The sequence below is a fragment of the Gossypium raimondii genome, chromosome 10 (genome assembly GCF_025698545.1).
Source record: "Gossypium raimondii isolate GPD5lz chromosome 10, ASM2569854v1, whole genome shotgun sequence".
NCBI lineage: Eukaryota > Viridiplantae > Streptophyta > Magnoliopsida > Malvales > Malvaceae > Gossypium > Gossypium raimondii.
Window position 1 is genome coordinate 55,323,354 of NC_068574.1, and position 22,098 is coordinate 55,345,451.

At 33.7% G+C, this 22,098-nt stretch overlaps 3 protein-coding genes across 4 annotated transcripts; 2 read left to right on the plus strand and 1 right to left on the minus strand.

The window, feature by feature from the left end:
* The first annotated feature begins 650 nt into the window (after nucleotides 1-650).
* LOC105777084 (uncharacterized) lies at nucleotides 651-5,170 on the plus strand. Of its 2 annotated transcripts, XM_012600144.2 has the most exons (3): nucleotides 651-1,251; nucleotides 1,355-1,412; nucleotides 1,986-5,170. In XM_012600144.2, the coding sequence occupies exon 3, from the start codon at nucleotides 2,028-2,030 to the stop codon at nucleotides 5,019-5,021; it is 2,994 nt and encodes a 997-aa protein (XP_012455598.1). In that variant the 5' UTR covers nucleotides 651-1,251; nucleotides 1,355-1,412; nucleotides 1,986-2,027; the 3' UTR covers nucleotides 5,022-5,170. The 2 variants fall into 2 exon arrangements, with proteins under 2 accessions (XP_012455598.1, XP_052478021.1); XM_052622061.1 differs by having other exon boundaries at nucleotides 1,355-5,170.
* Nucleotides 5,171-6,551: 1,381 nt separating this feature from the next.
* On the minus strand, nucleotides 6,552-16,086 carry LOC105777083 (kinesin-like protein KIN-UC). The gene is made up of 21 exons (XM_012600143.2): nucleotides 15,469-16,086; nucleotides 15,014-15,114; nucleotides 14,661-14,783; nucleotides 14,257-14,442; nucleotides 12,640-12,861; nucleotides 12,411-12,555; nucleotides 11,838-11,987; nucleotides 11,377-11,465; nucleotides 10,952-11,164; nucleotides 10,626-10,760; nucleotides 10,085-10,264; nucleotides 9,776-9,955; nucleotides 9,106-9,225; nucleotides 8,839-8,967; nucleotides 8,629-8,764; nucleotides 8,440-8,532; nucleotides 8,102-8,227; nucleotides 7,609-7,734; nucleotides 7,205-7,348; nucleotides 6,996-7,124; nucleotides 6,552-6,832 (listed from the first exon to the last, which is right to left on the minus strand). Exons 1-21 carry the CDS (start codon nucleotides 15,698-15,700, stop codon nucleotides 6,678-6,680), a joined length of 3,114 nt encoding a protein of 1,037 aa, XP_012455597.1. The 5' UTR covers nucleotides 15,701-16,086; the 3' UTR covers nucleotides 6,552-6,677.
* LOC105775618 (plant UBX domain-containing protein 4) lies at nucleotides 15,906-21,415 on the plus strand. Its single transcript, XM_052622522.1, is given in 6 exon segments — nucleotides 15,906-15,934; nucleotides 20,039-20,349; nucleotides 20,467-20,518; nucleotides 20,520-20,559; nucleotides 20,719-20,783; nucleotides 21,072-21,415. Coding segments are annotated over 6 exon segments (825 nt in total). The 3' UTR covers nucleotides 21,400-21,415.
* The last annotated feature ends 683 nt before the right edge of the window (nucleotides 21,416-22,098 follow it).

The following is a 22,098-nucleotide window of genomic DNA, read 5'->3' on the forward strand; positions in this document are numbered from 1 at the left end:
CATTAACTTTTAAATAGAAGGGTAATACGTTTCAATGCACTCGAATCCATATCTTCTTGTGTTGGTAACAATACCAATACTAATTGAACTAAGACTCAATTGACCACTTAAATTATTTTTTTATTTTAATATAATTTCAATTAAATTTTGCAGTCATTAATAATGATTTATCCATATTTCACTTTCACAATTTAATAATGCCAAAAAGTAGGTGAAATCATGTTAATTGAATATATGGATATATTTAGACAAAAAATTATATATTTTTCCATAAATACAAATTAAATTATTTAATCAAAATAGAATCGAAACTGAAAAATCGAAAATAATCGATTTTATGGATTTCTTTACCAATTTGCTCATCCCTTCATGCAATATCATCATTAAGAATACAAAAGAAGAAAAAATCATCATGAAATTATTAAATGATATTTTGATTTTTAAAATATTTCTTATTATATATAATGATATTTTATATTAAAATAAAAATTTTAGATTCCATAAAAAACCAATAATTATTATGTTAGATTTTCTAATATTAATTATTGAAAAACATATTAAATTTTTATAAACAAAATCTATTATTTCCCTTTTTAAGATTAATAAGAAGAAGAAGAAGAGGAATCAGCAAACAACAATAACCACAACAACAGTGACAAAACCAAAAACCCATGCTTAAATGTGAACCCAAAAGCCGAAAAACACAGTGGATTTTGTTCTTCTCAGCCAAAAAAGTTTTTTTTTTTTCAGAGCTATAAAAATGGAAGCAGTGTAAACTGTAATGGAGCCTACCAACCCGTATATATCGTCAGATCCGTCCTTTCGGGTCCCCATTTTTGCCCTTTCTTCAGTACTTCACTGCTTCTGCTTCTTCTTCTGCTTCACCATCTTTTTGAAAAACAATCAATAATTAAAACCCATAGACAAAGACACTGAAAGTGGAAAAAAAAGCCCTTGTTTTAGATTTGAACTATATTTTCAAGAGACAAGGGAGAGAGAAAAAAAGGGGTCCATTTTTATTGGACAAAGGAAACAAACAAATGTGTTTTTTTAAAGCTTTTGGATCACTATGTTGGGTTCATATAATTTCTTTGAAATTTACTGAGTTAAATTTGGTTTTGGGGGGGCATTGATGAAAACCTTTACTTTGTTTAGTATGCTTTTGAAAATGGGTCTTTATCAAATCTAACTTTTAATAGTAAAAGCTTAGCTAGCTTCATTGTTTTCATTCTCTACCTTGATTGCAATACTGTGAGTGTTTGTCTCTTTCATTCTCAAACAGTTTATCAACTTTGCCTTCAAAAATTTCATTTGAGTAACTATTTTTATTGTTAAATGCCCCCTTGTTTTGTAGTCTGTCGAAGTTAAATTTGGTTTTTTTGATTGGTTTGGCACCCATAGTTTGAAGCCAAGTAAGTTCCTCAGATCTGAATTACCGTGGAAATGTTATTTTATTCTACTAAATTCAGAAGTGGGTCTTTGTATCTAAATTTTCCTTGTATATTTAATAGTTTCTTTAGATCTGTAAGGGTCTTGAGATTATGCTTCACTCATTGCCCTTTTGGTTCTTTAATCTTTCAAAATTTCAAAACTTGGGGTCCTCTTTGTTCTTTATGTGTTGTACACTTGTATTTAGCTTTCATGACTTTAGGTATATGATTATTGTAAGACTTTAGGTTATATTGCATATATTGCATATATTTCGCTTCTTTTTATTTCTTCTCCATCACACATTGCTGGTTGATTTTTTTTGTTCTTAGTGTTCCAAATAATTGAATCGTTTGGAAATATATGAATTTTTTTCTGCAATTGTTATTTCAAGTTTTTTCTTTCTTTCTTTTTTAGCATTGATGTTTCTCAACTAAAACATTACTGGTATGGATTTATAGCATTAAATTGTGTATAAATTAAATTTAAAATTGCAGGTCTTCCTATGGTAATACCCTTTTTTTGCTAATGATTAATTTCATTCCTTTTTATCTCAGAGTGGCTTCTTATACCTTGATTATATTCATGGGATTTACCTAATGGAGATGGGAAGTACCTTGAATATGGATTTCCAAGAAGATAGCGGCACGTTGGGGTCGCTACCAGTGACAACCTCTAGAAATATGTCATCATCATCGTCGGCATTCTTTTCTGCGAACCAATCACCGTTCTTCTCTCCTAGATCATCAACCTGTCAGTTTTCAGAATCAACAAGGTCTGATGCTCAATGTGATAGTGCTACTTTAAGTGCTGATCCTCCAAGTTCCTGTTCCGGAATTCAGGGAACTGAATGCCTCGGAAATGCTCGGTTTGATTTGCCAGATATGAAATTGGAACCTACTGCTTGTATTTCAAGTGACTTCCGGAAGTCCGACCATGTTGTCTCCAATGGCACCTTATCTAGTTATGGTCATGTAGGTGACAACGGTTACTATGACCTTATAGCAAAGCACAGAAAGCAAATGAGAAGCCACGACATGTCATTTTCCCCGGTTCCGATATCATTATCTTCTAACAGAAATAGAAGCTATGACATTTACATAGGTTTGCATGGTCGAAAACCTTCCTTACAAAGATTTGCAAATTGGCTCCGTGCTGAGCTGGAACTTCAAGGGATGAGTTGTTTTGTATCTGATAGAGCTCGGTTTAGGAGTTCTCGTAAGCTTGGACTTATGGAGAAGGCAATGGATGTTTCTTCCTTCGGGGTTGTAATTTTAACGAGGAAGTCTTTCAAGAATCCATATACTATTGAGGAGCTTAGGTTTTTTTCAAGCAAGAAAAATTTGGTGCCAATCTATTTTGATTTGAGTCCCGGTGATTGTCTCGTCCGGGATATAGTTGAGAAGAGGGGAGAGCTGTGGGAAAAACACGGGGGTGAATTATGGTTTTTGTATGGAGGGTTGGAGAAGGAATGGAAGGAAGCTGTTAATGGCCTCTTTCGAGTCGATGAATGGAAATTGGAAGCTCAAGACGGTAGTTGGAGAGACTGCATATCACGAGCTGTTTCACTTTTGGCAATGCGGTTAGGAAGACGAAGTGTTGTAGAGCAAATGATGAGGTGGAGAGAAAAGGTAGAAAAAGAGGAGTTTCCATTTCCTCGAAATGAGAACTTTGTTGGCAGGAAGAAAGAATTGTCTGAGCTAGAGTTTATACTTTTTGGTGACATTAGTGGAGAAACGGAAAGAGATTATTTTGAGCTCAAAGCTCGATCTAAGAGAAAGAATTTGATGATTGGCTGGAGCAAGAGCAGTTCAGTAGAGGAAAGACTCGGGAAACGACAGTGGGGGAGTGGCAGTAGGAAGGGTAAAGAACCAGTCATTTGGAAAGAGTCGGAAAAGGAGATTGAGATGCAAAGCACTGAAAGGCAACAGAATCAAAGACCTAAAGGTGGTGGATGGACTTCACGGAGAAAGAAATCAGCAAAAATTGTATACGGAAAGGGCATTGCCTGCGTAACTGGGGACTCCGGAATAGGGAAGACAGAGCTTCTTCTGGAATTTGCCTACAGATATCACCAGAGGTATAAGATGGTTCTATGGATAGGAGGGGAAAGCCGGTATATTAGGCAGAATTATCTAAATCTCCGATCTCTTTTAGAGGTTGATGTTAGGGTCGAAAATTGCATAGACAAAAGCAAGATGAAAAGCTTTGATGAGCAGGAAGAGGCTGCCATTTCTAGAATCCGGAAAGAGCTAATGAGAAACATACCTTTTCTGGTAGTGATTGATAATTTAGAGAGTGAAAAGGATTGGTGGGATCAAAAGCTCATAATGGATCTTCTTCCTCGTTTTGGAGGAGAGACCCACATTGTGATATCCACTCGGCTTCCACGTGTGATGAATCTGGAACCTTTAAAACTCTCATACTTGTCTGCAGTAGAGGCTATGTCGTTAATGCAGGTAAGTGCAAAAGAGTACCCTATTGCAGAGATTGATGTGCTGAGGACTATTGAGGAGAAAGTTGGAAGGCTGACTTTGGGCCTTGCAATTGTAGGCGCCATTCTATCTGAGCTACCGATAAATCCGAGCCGGCTACTGGATACTATCAATCGTATGCCCTTGAGAGACATTTCATTGAGTGGTAGGGAGGCTCACTCGTTGAGGAAAAACACTTTCCTTCTCCAACTCTTTGAGGTATGTTTTTCCATATTTGATCATGCCGTTGGACTAAGGAGCTTAGCGACAAGAATGGTCCTGGTGAGTGGTTGGTTTGCTCCTGCTGCCATTCCAGTTTCCCTGTTAGCCCTAGCTGCTCGCAAGATACCCGAGAAACATAAAAGAACCTGTTTTTGGAGAAAAGTATTGCGTTCCCTGACATGTGGTTTTTCTTCATCATACTCCAAGAGATCCGAAACAGAAGCATCTTCCATGTTGCTGAGATTCAACATTGCACGAAGTAGTACCAAGGAAGGTTATGTCCATTTCAATGAGCTCATCAAGGTTTATGCTCGGAAGAGAGGAGTTACTGGTGTTGCACATGCCATGGTTCAAGCTATTGTTAGTCGTGGATCTCTATCCCTCCACTCGGAACATATATGGGCAGCATGTTTCTTGCTATTTGGATTTGGTAATGATCCGATAGTTGTTGAACTCAGGGTCTCGGAACTGTTATACCTTGTCAAAGAAGTGATTTTGCCTCTTGCAATTCGGACATTCATCACATTCTCTAGATGCAGACCTGCTCTTGAACTGCTCCAGCTATGCACCAATGCGTTGGAGGTAGCAGACCAGGCATTTGTTACCCCAGTCGAGAAGTGGTTCGACAAATCACTTTGTTGGAGGCCTATCAAAACTAATGCTCAATTGAATCCTTGTCTTTGGCAGGACTTGGCATTATCAAGAGCCACTGTGCTCGAAACTAGGGCCAAGTTACTGCTAAGGGGGGGGCAATTTGACATAGGAGATGACCTAATTAGGAAAGCTATTTTTATTAGAACTTCAATCTGTGGTGAGGATCATCCAGATACTGTATCTGCTCGTGAAACTCTAAGTAAACTCACCCGGCTTCTAGCAAATGTTCAAACTCATACTTAACCATAGGTTCTATGTTTCTTGTTAGCAAATTTTACATTAGTTTATACAAGGTTTACAAATAAAAGTCCTGTAAACAATTCTGAGAATTTTTATACCATTTTAACTTTGAATGATATGCCCTAAAGTACTGAATTTACACAATGTTGCAATATGATTTTTCTTGTTTCAAACTAGTATTTAACACGGAGAGCCTGTTGACCAAGATGAGGACTTCTAAATCTCAAAAGGTAAACTCTTACCTCGATGAATTTACTGTTTTCTAACAATGTCTCACATTTTGATAGTGCTATGCTTTATTCTCTTCAATGGCTCAAAGTTTGACAACTTAATTGCATTAGCTAAGTCAAAAAAGTTAGCTTGTTAAATTCCAAGGTACGTTTTCTGTGTCAAGCATGGTGCATAACATTACAATACAGGCTAAGAGCACCATTGGCATGTTCATTTGATTGTAGTCTCTTCTTAAATGATTAACCGATATTTGATTGGCTTATTTAGTTGTCATCATAAATTTTCTGACAGAAAGTATTTGTTGAATTACATATTTCATGCAGGTTTCTATGATATGTTTCCGAATGCTAAAGGGCAACAACAAGGATCTAAATCTTGTACCATTCTTATAACATTTGTCAGATACTAATCTTCAGAAGGAAATTAAGAACATGCTTTATTCCTGGATCAATCAAGTACTTTTTCATTCCCATTATTTTATTGTTTGGTCTGTTTTTGGCATTCCTTTTGTTTCATTTTTACTAAGGTAATACACTTGTCTAATGCTGTTGACTAAAAACTTCATACCTATGCTACTCAAGCAGTGAGCATTAAATACGGATATGCAGATGACAAAGGTACGTCTATTTCATATATTTGGAGGATCTTTAAGGGTTACATAGTTTTTAATGTTAAATAGATGTTATACTCAATATTTCCTCTTCCTAGTTGCATAGGTTTAGGGGTTATTTGACACCTAAAGATGTGATTCAAACTGGCTAATGTTACTTTGAAATGTATAGCTAGTGAAGTTGCCGCTGCAGTTCAGCATGTTCTTTCAAGGTGAGATCACATCTTTGAAAGGTTTTGAAGCCATTGACAAGCAGCCAGAGCCAAGTCTATTTACCCTGGAACGTGCTAGTGCCTACCATAGTACCTTGTAGGTAAGACATGGGGCAAGAAGCCCTGCTCAAAGAAGAAATGCCTGTGTATATCGATCAAACTTATTCCCTTTTCACACTTTTGTTCTATTTTAAGTGATGCATTGCCCCGCCATATCTCCATAGTGATATACTAAATGTTCACCGTTTTCTTGCAAATGAGCTTTCAACATGTGATTTCGACATTCTTAAGTAACAGTCGGATTGTATTGCCAAATCAAAATAGAAAGTTCTGAAAGTTCTTTTCATGACGATTTGGATCTTTCATTTCAGTTTTAAGGTATAAGATCAATGAATATGACCGGTTCTTCATGCTCAAGGAGTTTGTTCAATTTCAGAATTTTTAAAATCGAACCGACTGAATGTTTAATGTCATCTTGAGTTGATGGATTGAAGTTATTTGATGATATATATTAATAACTTAAGGTGAAAGCTACTACCCCTAATAGAAATCTAGTAACTTAGAGAATACATAAACAAATTGTAAGGTTCATACTGTATGTACATCTTACTGCTGTCCTAAACGCATCTCACTCTGAAACACAGGGTTTGATTTCAGCATCTTCTTTGCCAAGTTGCGGATATCCTCTCTGCTTGATTCATTTGATATCCGTTGAAGCTCTTGTAATGCTCCACTCGATATAAAATCCCTGGCATTGTCCTCTACAAGAGGCAGCAGATTAAGAAGTCAGCATTAAAAGAAACTGATAAGTTTCAGCCATGAAAATTTTGGCCCTTACAGTTTATAATCCAAGAATGAGAATGACCAGATTTGGATTTTAGTGAAGTACGTTTTTTGTATCAAATTTTGGCCCTAGGCCCTTACCATTTTGTGCTAAATGAGAAAGCGCCAGCTCGATGTGACGTCGGGTTGAAGCCGATGTGGTGTTACAGTTGTCAATCAACCATTCAAGTGCATGATCTTCCATTAGAAGTGAACGGCCTTTGCGATGTCCTGCAGCGACCAAAGTTCGTTAGAATTGTGAAGAGAAGATAACCTACATTGGCTATCAAACTTCAGAGACATGGATAAACCTTGAACCATTGCTCGGGATTCGCATTTAGCGAAGTTAGCCAGTCCTCTAGCAACCTGCGCAACCACATCACTATTCCCTGATCTAACCATTCCCAACATTGCCTTGATTCCTCCATCTTCTTTTAGCAATGTGTGTAGTTTTTCTGTTGAATGACGAAAACATCCATAATGAACAGCATAAATCAAGATGAGGACTTAACTTCCTGTTTCGATAAGATCAGTTATCTTAATGTGTATCAGGTGCATTGCGAAACATTAAGTTGCAAGACGGATTCTACGGTTGAAGGAAACTACAGTTTGAACAAAACAGTTCCTAAATTCCAATTGGTATGACTGACTGGTTAATGTCTCGGCTCCAGCCACGGTCAAAAGAATTCCATAGTGTACATAAAAAAAGGCATACCATTTCCACATAAATTGGCAAGTGCACCGGCAACCATTCTAAGAGTTTGTGGATCATCTGTCCCAGAAGCTGTCTTTGCTAGTAACTTAGCACCTCCTCTGCTCATTATTAGACCTTGATTCATCTCTGAGAATGATTCGGAAACAGGTTAACATAGGAAGTCTCTGAACATTATGGAGGATTTAAACATCTCAGCATGGAGAGAATGCAACAATGAGATGATTGACTTTGGAGTGAAAAACTATATTTATTTGCATGCTAAACCATAGTACATCCTGAGATTTTCTTGTAAAGGTACTTCTGGAAATGAAAGTGGTGATATGCATGTGAGCTAATTCTTCATACGAAAAAGTGTTGCCATTTATAACTATAAAAGATATTATGTGGAAATGTTTAGAAAACGGAAAAGAGTTCAATTTGAATCCATCATTGATAACCACTTGCCAGATTCGGAGTGCATAATATACCAAGGAAGATAGTAATTTACAATTACCATTCATTGCCAGATTAGCAATGGCCCCAGAAGCCACTCTAAGTATAGTAGCATTTTGAGATGATCTCAACATCGTAAGCAGGGCATCTAAACCGCCTTCCTCCACAATAGACTCCTGGTTAACATCTGCAGTATATAAAACCATAATCAACTCGGGGGAAATGATTTTAACTTTCAAAGCACATAAGGAACAAAAAGATGCAGAGATGAAAAAAGAGAAGGAAAATAGCCACGCATTAAAATCAATCCAAAAACACGATTCCATCAGAGGGTTGTCCAAGCAAGGCAAAAGGAATGAAAGCAATTTATTCAAATCCAGTAGTCATATTGAACTCCACCTTCAGCAGCAAGATTGGCTATCACTTTCACAGCATGGATTTGCACATCCGAGTCTTCAGAAGTTAACAATTGTATTATCTTTTGAAGTCCGACTGCATTTAAGAACCAAAAACATGTAAATCAAGATTGATCCTCGACTAGGAGAAATATTTTGATGGTATACGATTTTATTACAGCAGAAGTCTTACCTTCTTCACATATCTTTGCAATTGTAGCCCTCTGAGCAGATTGCGTGACCCTTAATGTGCCTGACTTATTGAGGCTTGCTGAGGTACCTAACACTGAAGTTCCTCTGATATTTTCCTTCATGTACGATTTCTTATCCTGCAAAACTTGATATTATAATACTATGAAGAAATAATAATTGACATGATGTAAAAAACGTACAAACAACTTACCTCAAAATGTTTATCGCCTTCAGGCGCACCTTTTTTAAGATTTACAAGCTCATGCTCAATAGCCTTCCTCCTTTTTTCTTCTGCCGATAATTTTTCTTGAACAGCATAAAGCTTTTCACTAATTGCTTCCTAGGAAAACCAATTTATTTCAGAGAAAAAAGCATTAAGGTTAGAACTTCAGGCCTAAAGTACACAGCTGCTGGATGTCTGAACAAAACTTGAACTAAAAGTTATGCATGCCAGCATATGCATGCACACCAATCATACCTTCTCTTGGATCTGATCTTTAAATTCTGCTTTCAGGGATTGTAGTTCATTTACAGTAGATTCATGAAGCCGATACATTTCTTCTAACTTCAATCTCAGTTCACTGGTTTCGTCCTGCCCCTGGAGATCATGAAAAACAAAAGTGCAAAAAGAGTTCAGAAACTGAATAACTTCTAAGAAAGCCGGTAAATTATCTGCAGCAGAATAATGTAAGGAAAGGCATTCCAGGAATGTTTAACTGCTCAAAAAGACTAGACTGCTTTGGTAATCAAAATATGCAACAAAAACAACAAGATAAATTCACGGAATTAGCAATGGCATGGAGCATCTGACTCTCTCCTAGGACCAGAAACAAATTGACATGTGAATCTATGTTGTCTAATACAGACAGACTACTGAGGTTTCAGGTAAAGAAATGGCAGGCAGATAAACAATATTTGGCAGTGTAAGGATATAAGCCCGAAAGTTGAGATGCACCCAAAATAAAAAATCCGATTGAGTAATATAATTGTTAAAAAGTGATGATAACAAATCAAATACAAGCAGAGCTAGGAAGGGAAGAGAATAAGAGGATACTGTACTGTTAAAGCAATTAGATTGTAAGGAGATATTTAGGGGGGGGGGGGGAACAAAAGATTATTTCACATTTCATTTGAGGAAGAAGCTTAACCTGCGTCGAGTTCTGATAATCTGCTAGCAGCATGTTTGCCAAATCTAGTTGTTCTTGTGCACCTTCAAACCTGGTGTGCTCGTCCTCTAATTGCTTAGTTAACTCCGTGATTTTCATTTCATACATCTGAGTAGTGTCGGCAAGAGCCATCTGATATTTAGAATTCTCCATCTCATGATGCTATTAGCAATAAGAATATATAATCAGGGTTTGCATAATCTTTACAAAATTGAATTTGAGGAATTAGTGAAATAGAAAACAATAATAATTCACAGAAAGAAAGATGAAACATAAGTTAGGTCCACTAACCTGAATCAACTTTTTATGCTCATCTGAAAGCTTTTTCATTGCATCTAACTGTTCTTCAGCACTTTCAGACTTGGCTCGCTCAACTTCTAGCTGCTTCATCAACTCGGCTATCTTTTTCTCATACATCTGAGTGGTATCGGCTAGTACTTTCTGGTATGTAGAATTTTCCAGCTGATTTTGCTACTAACAACCAAAAGAACAGCATAAATACTCTTGTTTTCTGGATAATAAAAATTATTAATATAAAGAACACCATAAATATATTTAGCTCAATTGTCCATTTGCATCCTTAGAATTAATGTAGAGCAAAACTTTCACATGATATCATGCGTTATATATAAATCAAAGCTGTTTACACCCACCACTGATCAAGATTCTTGGTACAAAGTAAGGCTATTCTTGAAGACCATAACATTATGAGAAAGACTTTTACAGACTTAGAGATCCACTGGAATGCTACTGACAAGAAGATTTGCTTGAATCATATAACCTTAATACATGGAAAAAACAGCCATAGCAAATATTTATCAAAGACAATTACCTTGTTCTGTTTTAAACTCATTTCCAAGTCTGCAATTTTATCTTCCAACAAAGAGTTCTGATCTTTTTGGCAGTTTAATTCAGCTAACGCCTCTTCAATGACCAACTCCAAGCGAGTATTTTTCTGCTCTAATAACTGCAAAAGAATATTAAAATATTAGAAATTTAAGAAAAAAATAGAATTATACCAACATTTAGATGCATATTGGATCCAAACACAACAAGACAGTAATGCGATTTAAGAGATGAAAAGTTAGAAAAAGGCCAGGAAAATTTCAGATCGAATATTAATTATAATTAGTGAAGTAAAGCAGGAAAGAAAACTACCTCAGACCTTGTGACTAGATTCTTTCTTGTCTCATTAAAAGAATCATGACAATCCCGCAGTCGTTTTTCTAAATCATATTTTTCACTCTCCCTCAATTTCTGTTGCCTATCAATTTCAGCAGTAAGATGGTCTACTTGAGTCTCAAGCTTCCGGCATAGACTTTCATAATCAAACTCTTCTTTAAGCTTTACCACATTTACTATTTTCATAGCCTGCAAAAACAAGACATTAGGATGCGTAAGAAAAAACATATAATGCATTGTCTTCATCAAAATTAATGGTTCAAGCATTTAACTATAATGCAGAGCAGATGCACAAAAGAAACAAGGGGGAAAGAGAGGTTTGTTGATGATTAAACATAACATAGCATGCATTCAACTGGAGATTCTCAACTTTTAAATCGCAATATTCTTCATATACTCACCCGCTGCCCAAACATTATTGTGCTAGTGGTCTCTGCATGATGTCGTGAAGATGGCCCGATTGTTATTATAAGTGAAGTCCTTGCAGAGCCTATCCATTTACATATGAATCTCATAAGAATATTAGAAGATAAAACGAGCAAGCATATTACGATAAAAAGACTAATAATGCATGCAGAATAAGCTTACTTAATCTAAAGATAAGCATCCTTTGAAAGATATCCATTAAAGCACAATATAGAATAATTTATCAAGTCATAAACCTATTAATTAAGAAAACCAACTGATATATAGATACATTAATCATATTACAATGCCATGAAAATCGTAGAAACAGTGATATTAGTGTGAGAGGTGATAGACGTCACTGATAGAATGTTCTACTTCAAAACCTTCAGGTTTTGATAAAGGTATTACAAGAAACAAAAAAAAAAAATCATAAAGTAAAGAGTTCCTTACTAACCTCCAAAAGAATCACGAAGCAATCTTGTAAGTTTAGAATCCCTCGTAGGTATATGTGGACTATTCTCAGCTAATGCATTTATGCATTTTCCCAGTGAAGTAAGAGAGAGATTAATAAACTTAGCCTCTTCAAGCAAAAGACCTTCACTGCCTGTAACATGGATAAACAGTTAGGCAAGTTTTTTAAGGATGATCTGATAAAATTATGCTCCTACTTTCAGCTGTTAACACTCAGAGAAACAAAATACATCGGAAGAGTCCATTTCCTATATACAGCTGGTAGAGTTTTTTTACTCCACAAGTGGGATTAAGAAACTGACAAGTGTTACTTTTTTGTTATATTATTATTTTTAATAATTTTAAACACATATCACCCTACTAGCCCTAATGGTGGATCAAATAATTTTCCATATTGGAAACCAGTTATATAAAACTTTTACTCTACTCAAGAAACATATACATAACTGGAGTATAAGACACTGTACAAAAATAAAACTATAAAAGATAATGGCGATACGTGTTTGAAGCATACATCTAGTCCTCTAAATGGAAATAGAAACCATCAAGAACATACCTGATTTGTCTAATCTTTCTGAACCTGCTAGATCCACAATCAGCAACTTGCTTTTCCTAACCAGAGGCAACTTGCTTTTTGTTTTCCTATCTTGAGAGTTAATATCATCTTCCACTTTTTCAGGGACAGACCTCCGGATATAAACCTACGAGATAAATGAATTCAGGATCCTTTTTGCACCTTTTTTCTAACATTTTTTCCAGAGTACCAAGTTCTAATGAATGCTTACCATTAGAATTGCATGGCTACGTGAAGATTCTGTATTTAGCTTTGTATTAGCTGCATGACGATTTCCCTCACCAATTTGCAATAGCTCTACAAAATGATCAAGATCTTGGACTTTAACTGTGACAGCACCAGGCAATGATACTTCCCCAGTCTTGGGGTCCTCATTAATAGTGATATTTGTCTTTTCAGGTGCAAGCAGATCTTGTATAGATTCCATATACAACTGGATTATAAAATTAAAACACTAAATTAAAAGAACAATCAATTCATCCAAAAATTTCTATCAATATAACTAGAGAAGACACACAAAATAATAGTTTAAAGGCTGGTGACCTACGAAATTTCCAACAACCAATCACTACGTGAACAGTCTGGTAAAATATCTGGTCAATGGTTAACAATTTAGTTTGCTTTTCACTAATAAATAAAAGTGTCTGTGTGTGTCTCCATAATTAACTACTAAAAGATTACTAGAGAAAAATAGACTGATGGAGACACAAGCTATTGATCCAAATAATGTCATCTGCTGAGCCATCCTCTAAAACACTGATAAGCAAAATTTCCATAAGCTTTGGCACCATAAATATGCTAATTGTAATATTACCATAAAGGTGAATAAGGTATGGTAGGGTTCTCCATCCAATTAGTGTTTTGAATTTCTGAGTTTTTCCGTAAGCATACTTGCTGTAAACTTCACAAACTTTTTACCGAATTTTGCATTGTTTTCAATGTAGATACCAACCAAAACTCAATCTACCAACAAGGCACTTGAATATATTGTTTTTCAGTTGACGAAGAGATATTTTAGATAATGCAGAAAGAAATTGACTAAAAATTTTAGGGTTCTTAGGGCCAGGTGACCATTGAAGTTGAAAAGTGTAGTGATAAAGTGCTTTTGAAAATTTTGACAGTGTTTGCTATTGCTGTCAAAAAGTACTTTTGAACAAATAAAATGTCCATTTTAGACATGTAAAGTAGAAGAAATGTTGGACTTCTTTAATGAGGATAAGAAATTAAGTTCAGCCAAAAGCAATTTTACAAAAGCCAAAAGCTAAAAATTTTAGCTTTTTGCTTCGGTTAAAATCTCATTTTAAAAACATGGTTTGGCTGGAAAAACTCCTTGTTTACATTATTTTTGGTTTGAAATCATGATTTGGGTTGAAAAGCACTTTTCAACCTTGGTAGTAAACGGAGCCTTAGACTGACAATGAAGAGCCAAATGGGGCTCGTGCTTTCCATTTTCATCAACTTATTATGCCATATTTATACACATTTTAGGATCTTGATTCTGAAGCCTGGTAGCTGAACACAGTGCTGTCTTCGCTTAATTATTGTTGTTTGCTACTTCTTTGTTGTGTACAAGTCTCAATAGACTATATCATGTTTCTCTCCATCCAGTATAAGTGTCATATGGCTAAATATTAAATCAAAAAGGTCCAAACAACAAAACCCAACCATGCCTATCTAGTAGATAAAGCATCAAATGATAAATTCAACTCAAACTAATACATTAGCTATAGGTTGAGGAAGAAAACACACCTCAACAGTAAATTTAATCAACAACCATGAGACAAGTGCCTACAAACTATCATACAAAAGAACGCAATATGAATCTTACCTGCAAATACGAGATTTCCACAGTATCGGAAGCAAGAGATACATTGGCCACTATGTCCTCTAGAGCTCTAACCATAATACCACGTTCAGATGCATCATCTTTACCAAGTCTGCCAAGTGTAAAAGTTTTGCCAGTACCTGTTTGACCATAGGCCATAACTGTCCCATTATAACCACTCAATACACTCTGCAAAAACATATAAAATCAACCAAAAAGATTAAATATAAACTAAACAATCTTAGAAGGCGGAAACAATGGCTTCAAAGCAACCAATTTTAAGATGAAAATGCAAACATAATTAGGGGGTTAAGTGACACACATGGAGAGAGCATTGAAGAATGAACAAGAAATAGGTATCATCTGGTTGAAAAAAACCTCTACCACTTAAGATGTTTCTCACTCACCTCGACCACAGGTTTTGCAACAACTTCATAAACTCGCTTCTGAGAAGCAGTTCCCGTGAAGACTTCATCAAATTTGTAAGATTCAGAACTCCAGTTGTTTTTTCGCAACTTTAAACGCTTCAGCTACATTGCACCGAACAACATAAATAAAACACCATCAATCTATGATTCTAGGGGAGGCCCGAAATGGGAAGTCAATGAATATTGCAAAAACAAGAGAAATACTGCAGGATCAACTTAGATTTGATAAAAAACCATGAAATCATGCTATGAACCAGAAAGAAAACATGCTTTGATAATTTACAACAATGTCAAAAAAGGGTTGTGAATTTGTTAATAGACCTATAATTTACCTCGGGTTGCAATTCAACACAATCAGCAAAATCAGCATCTGAAAGAAGATCCTCAGCATTTCTTGGTCGAAGTCTTACAGCAACTCTCACCCTCCCAGGATCTATAAACCAGGTACAGAATCAAAGGACATTTCAGAAAAATACATTAATCAAATGACAGTCAGTAGCAGGTTTCAGTCCTTCAATAAAGCAAGGACTTTTTTATTAAGCCCATATCTTAAAATCATGTTTTCAAATAATTCAGCCTTGCTCAAACAAATTATATCCAAAATTATTCCAATGCAAAATTATTCCCATTTATTTAAAGTTTCCAAAATTATTGTAAACTCCCCCCCCCCCCCCTCAAACAAATTCAGACCTTCAAACAGAAGCAAGCAAAACAACACACCAAAAAATAAAACCGAAATTTTTAAGTAAAAAATGAAGCAAATTAAAAGAAAGAGGGGGCAAAAAACCATTATCATCATCAAAGTCCCTGGAGTGAGAACGAGAATTTGGAGTAACTGAACGTCTAGAAGTAGGAGCAGGAGGAAAATGAAGAGGTTTGGTATCATTTGAGCGAAGAGAGTTTTGGCCATTATTTAAACTTCTCGTTAATGAATTCCCACCATGGATAAGACCTTGTTGAGAAACTCTTTGCCTTTCAGCCCTTTGCGCTGGTCTCAAACCAGAACTTGTTGTAGCCATTGTCAGAGTGAAAAAAGAATCTGAAACTGGGTATTGTTAAAAAGAGCTGGTTTTAAAAGAAAGTGAGCTAAGAGGCACTTAGAAAGAACAAAACCCAAATGGAAAACAACAAATAAAAGAAAAAAAAGGGTTATTGACAAGTTTTGGATCAGGTAGCAGTTGAGGCCGGCACGACACAAAGAGAAATAAATGAAAAAGAGAAGAAATGGCAAAGGGGGATTCCCGCGTTGTTGGGTAGTTTGTTTCTGTTGGGTGTGAGAAAACGTCAATGGAAAAAAGATGGGTGGCCGGCATAAAATGCACTCACCACATTTCAAATGCCTTTCTGGATATCTATCTTCTTTCTTTCGAAAGAGGTAGTGTCTTTGTCACCATTGCTGTTCCTTTTCTACATTTTCAAAAAGCTTCGCTTTGCGAGCTAAAAGAGTGAATTAAAAAAAAAAAAAAGAAAGTAAACTATAAGTTAACTAGAAATTTTTCAATTTTGTAGCTTAACTATTCAAAAGTTACAATTTAATTATTTATCCGTTAAAATTGATGTTATATAATTTTTCTTTAATTTTCTAATTGTACTAATTGCGAATCATTATTTGAAACTCATTAGTCGAATTTTTTATAAAAAAACTTACTTAAATAAAAGCTTTTGAATAATTTAATGACTTAAATGAAAATTTTAAATAGTTTAGTGATCAAATTGTAATTTTTTAGTTAAGTTACCAAAACGAAATTCAGTTTTAGGCATAATGTCAAATTTAGTACTCAGTATTTGTATTTTTTGTTAAATTTAATCATTTACCTTTTAGAAAAAGCCAATTTTTTAAGAAAATGTTAACTAAAACATTATTTCTTTTATTATGATATTGAAGTGCCAACTCTCGTAATAATAATAGTTCATTTATATTTCATGTTAACATGACATTATTTATCTAAAATGGCACATCAACAAATGATACTAAAATTATAAGATATTCAAAATTAAAAAAATATAAATATTCACGAATACTAACATTATTTCTAAAATTACAAAATGTTAGTATTTTGCGTCAAAGTTAATTTCAAGTTGCAATCATATTGTTTATTTCATATGATAATCTAATTGAACTAAATTGAATTTAAATTTATAAAATAGAATTTTCTAAAGACAAATATGAGACCTAGTTTATATATACAAGTGTATATATACTTCATTTACACTGGTCAAAATTTAAATAAGTTTATAAATTTATGTAATTTAAAATTATTTAATTCATATTTTTATTTAATATAAATATTGTTATATATTATTTACACTTTTGGGATTTCTCTTCAAATAAATTTTTGTTCATAACTTTCCAATATATTGATTATAATCAATGATCCAATGATGATGAAAAAAGAAAAACTTGTAAATTGTAATGGATAATAATGAATGCCAAAGTGAAAAGTAGAGTTAAAACATTAATTAAATACAAAATTAAATTTTAAATATTTTTTTATGAATTTAGCCTAATTGAAATCATGTTTCAATAACATATAAATATATTTTAAATATGAGGAGAAATTCACTTATAGTGATATAAAAAACTTACGAGGTTTTACATACATTCATAATTGTTTTATATGATTGATATTGATCTAAAGCGTTATCTATATTGATATGTATCTTACGATTGCTTTTTTTTTAATATAATCTATATGAATAGAACATGAAATATGATGGTTAAATCGTCAATATATTAATCATACAAAATATACTGAAATGGGTGTAAAACTAAAACTGTAGGTAGATTCTTCCCTTTTAAGTATTTTATTTTTATCGAATATTAATTTGTTAAAAAAACATAATCGAACCAAGTTAATTAGTTGAATCGAGAATTGGAATATTACCAAGTTGAAGGATGGATTTGGTAGTTATGAAATCTGATAAATTCTATTTCCATCAATAGCAACAAATTATTGAAGTTTCTGATATTCGCTTCCCTACTACCTTGATGAATTTGGTGAAATTTTATGTTTATTGGCCCATTAATCAAATAAACCTTCCAAATGGGTCCACTAATCCTATATTTCTCTCAAAATATTCTACACTTAAATATAATTGTTCCTATCTTGGTGGTCCCTCACATATTTGAAATGGTGATAAAAGCATTTAATAAATTAATGCTTCAACCCGAATGATAACTCACATCATTAACGAAATTAGTTTAGGTTAAATTGTGTTTTAAGTTCCTATGCTTTTCAGTATATTTGAAATTTAGTCGTTCAACTTTTACTTTTTAGAATTTAGTCCTTTCGCTTTTTAAATTTTAAAATTCAGATCCAGTTATTAATACCATTAAAATCTTTCAAGTTTGATGGGGTGATATTTTGATATAAAAGAAGTATTAACTTAGTAGTCATGTAACACAAAATTTGATATTGTAATAAAATTGAATTTAACCAAAGAATTTTACTATTTCAACAATTGAATTTGCATTTTAAATCTATAAAATGGGGTGACTAAATTCCTTGAAAATTGGAATAAAAATAGAGATTAAATTTTAAATATGTAGAAAAAACATCGAGACCTCATTTATTAACCTGAATTTAAAAGGTTTTGCTTTTAGTCTATTAATTTTGTTATTGCTTTTGTTTTTATATTATACATGTTCATTTTATGATTCATGTGCGGAGTTCAGTAGTTACCCTTTTCAATAATATAAATAAGTAATTTTTTCAATGCATTATAAAGCCTAACATGTATTATCATAAAATGTTCCCAATACCAAATTTATAAAAAAATTATTTTAATGTACTTGTAACACCTTAAAAATAGTGAATTTCATGGTTCCAACTAGATTACAAAATATTCTTTCAGTAACTAAATTGTAATTAATTATACATTTTATTATACATTTGGTGGATGAAAATATTTTATATTAAAAATATATTTATAAAATTATTTTAATAAATAGTTTTGGTGGAGTAGTAAGAGAATTTTATATGAATTTATTAGTTTTGTGTTTTTTTCAATTAATGTTTTAATTGTTTTATTTAAAGATTATATAAAATATGAAAAGATAAAATATTATTAAAGGGTATTTTAATAATTTTAAAATTAAATTTAATGTTAAATTAATTGTAATATCAATTTAATCAATTGTTTTATATAATATAAATTTCTCGTAAAACAATTTTAAAATAGCCATCAATAAAATCTTATTTATGGCTAAATAGGCTAAATATGCCGGCTTTTTTTTCAAAATTTAGGAAAATAGACCCATTTTGACGAGAGTGTGAAAGCGTGCCCAATTGGACAAACTTTCTACTGACATGTTAGGGGAAAACACACGCAGCTGAAAATTTCAAAGAAAACGCGTAGCATGTCAATAGAAAAACTCGCCTAATTGAATGAGTTTTTTTGCCAACTGTACAGAAAGCACGCCTAACTAAATGCGTTTTCACACACTCTTTAAAATCAACTTATTTCTCTAAATCTTAAAAAAAAGAGTCTATTTGACCGATTAAAAAAATCTATCATATTACCTGTTTAGCCCTTACTTATTCTACCAAAAAATAAAATAAAATCCTATATAAACTTGAGGTGGTTGAGTGTGTTTCCTTAAAACGAATGAACAAGGCTAACCATAAAATGCTGGCAAATGGCAATATTGTGTTGGGTTTGATTGAATTGAATAACATCAATGAAAATGATACCCCAAAGATTTGTTTTCATAAGAAAAACAAAACATTAATTAAATGCAATCCAAACTTACCAGACTTGCATTACATCACAAAGGTACCTTGTTTCAGTGTTTTGTCATTTTCTACTTGCACTGTTACGCTGACATTGTGTCTTCAATTACTCACTCACCTCTACACTTGTACATCCTAACCAAATTTTAAGTCCCATGCTAGATTTGGACTCAATTCCATAAAAAAATTAAGCTTAAATTTTTATTCAACTTCGACCTAAATTATATAAGTGATTTAATTTGTATTAAAAATTTTTAAACATTACTTTATTATCTAAAAAGATTAAAAAATATAATACATTAAATACATTGAAATAAATATTTTCAACAAATTTTAGAAAAACATGTATTCGAGCGGGATCAGGCTAAGAAAAGCTTACCAAGGCGTAACTTATTTAGAAAACGGACCTGATTTTTTTCCAAGCCTAGGCGGGCTTTCAGGCCTGATCGGTAGCCAGGCAATGGACAACTTTTATATATACACATTCGTCATTCTTCTCATTGTCGATGAAACCATTTACTTTTCTATGTTAAGCTTTCTCAAGGTGTTCAACTTAAAAGAAAATACCAAGCCTATAATTCAATATGATGAAATGCTTAAGGGTGATCGAGTATAACTCTTTAGATTTTGCAGTGGCATGCTTGTTCAAGATCCTTCGAAGAATAATGAAGTAGATGAGATTTTCAATCAAGCTAGGCAACTGGGAGCCGTAGAACGGCCAATTGAACAGCTTAATCCATCGTCAAGTTCAACGAGTTTTACTGGAACCGGTAGATTACATTCAGGGGAAACTGTATCTTCTGTACCTCAGCTGCCTCAGACTGTTATTCACAACATTGTTTTATGGGCTAATGGCTTCACTGTAAATGATGTTCCTCTGAGAAGGTTGGATGATCCCGAAAATGCACATTTCTTAGAGGTAATGCTAATTAGGCGTTCCATTCTTGTCGTTTCTGTTTCATGCATCTCGCAAACATTTGTTTCATTCTATATGTTTTCAGAATACCTTTTCGTGTTGTGTTAATAACTTGGTTAAATCTTTTGATGCAGAGCATCAGAAAGTTCGGGGTGTCCTAAAGAACTTGAGGGTGCTGATAAAAGGTCCTGTTCATGTCAATCTGATAAAGAGAAACGAGAAATACCCTGTAAGTCTCTGTTTTCAGCATTGTGTAGAATTTAGGAAGGGATCGAAAAGGCTTTCTTCAGACATGTATCTGTCTTTTTCTTACGTACATTTAACACTAATTGGCTGATTCTTGAAGTCCACTCGATGATATCAATCATGTGTTTTGTCTTTCATGCAGGAACCAAAGAAGCACCAGACAAAATTTCAGGGTGTTGGAACAACTCTCAGTAAACAGGTAACCAGGTCCGTTTTTGACATTTTTAAGTCTAGTCAAAACAATAGAATGGAGTTTTAGATTTCTTAAATGACGGAGAAAGACTATTTTAGGCCCTTTAAAAGTTGGAAAAAAAGAATTATGAGTCCTTAAAATTAAAAAAAAAATTCGACCCTTGGTAATTTTTCTTTGACCTTTAAAATTTAAATTTTTTTTGGGCCCCTTAAAAATTAAAAAAAAATATTTTGGATCCTTTCAGCCTTGGGCCTTGAGCGGCTACACCTCTAGATAACCCCGAGGGCCGGGTCTGTTGGTAGCAACAATACTTCGGCAACTCCTGAACAAACCAGCAGTACCAGTCCTCTCAACACTGCTCCAAGTCCTTCTCCTGGCCTGGTTGTAGAAGAAAGTTTACCATCAACCTCAATTTGGCTTAGGTTGGCTGACGGGACTCGCATGGTCGCTCACTTCAATTCGCACAATACAATTGGAGACATTCGTTCGTTCATCGATGCATTTAGACCTGAGAGTGCAACAATTTATCAATTGCAGATGATGGAATTCCCTCCTAAACTTCTTGTTGATCCAACCCAAACCGTCGAGCAGGCAGGCCTGATCAATTCCGTGGTAATACAGAAATTCTAGCTTGGGCTGCATAGAACTCGTCCATCTAGTCATTACTATAACTGCTTATTGTACCGAGTGAAGATTTTTCATAAATTTGAACCGTTACAATGTACAAGAAGCAGGTTTTGATGACCGAGTCTGGTTAAATGGGATCGAATTACACCAAAGATTATGGCTCAAGTTATTAATAGACTCCTTGGCTTTCAAAGAAATACATCGAATGTTCACTAATTACATCACTTTATCTAATTTAATCAAAATTAAGATTTTGATGAGTACATACACCACTTTATTAAAAAAAAATTATAATTTATAATAAAATAACGTGGTTTATCCACTTAATTACATCATAATAGTTCCTATAAATGCGGCAAAAGTACAATTTTATTAAATAAATGCTTTAAACCGTCTATTACTATAAATACTTATATGGGAATAATTTATATTAGAATCATTTAAAAATATAATTTTAGGCATTATTAAAATATTGCCACATCAACCAATTTTAAAAATAACAACGTATCATTCTACACTCATCTATACCTACTATCATCTCAACTTAATTTAACTTTAATTACTTAAAATAATTATTTTTTAAATAATACATCTTTTCTTCTTTTACAATTTTAAATCATTTTAGTTTTTTCCAAAAGTTATTATTATTATTATTATTTTGTGCAGTAAATTTTAAAAAAGTAATTTATAAGAAGTTAATTT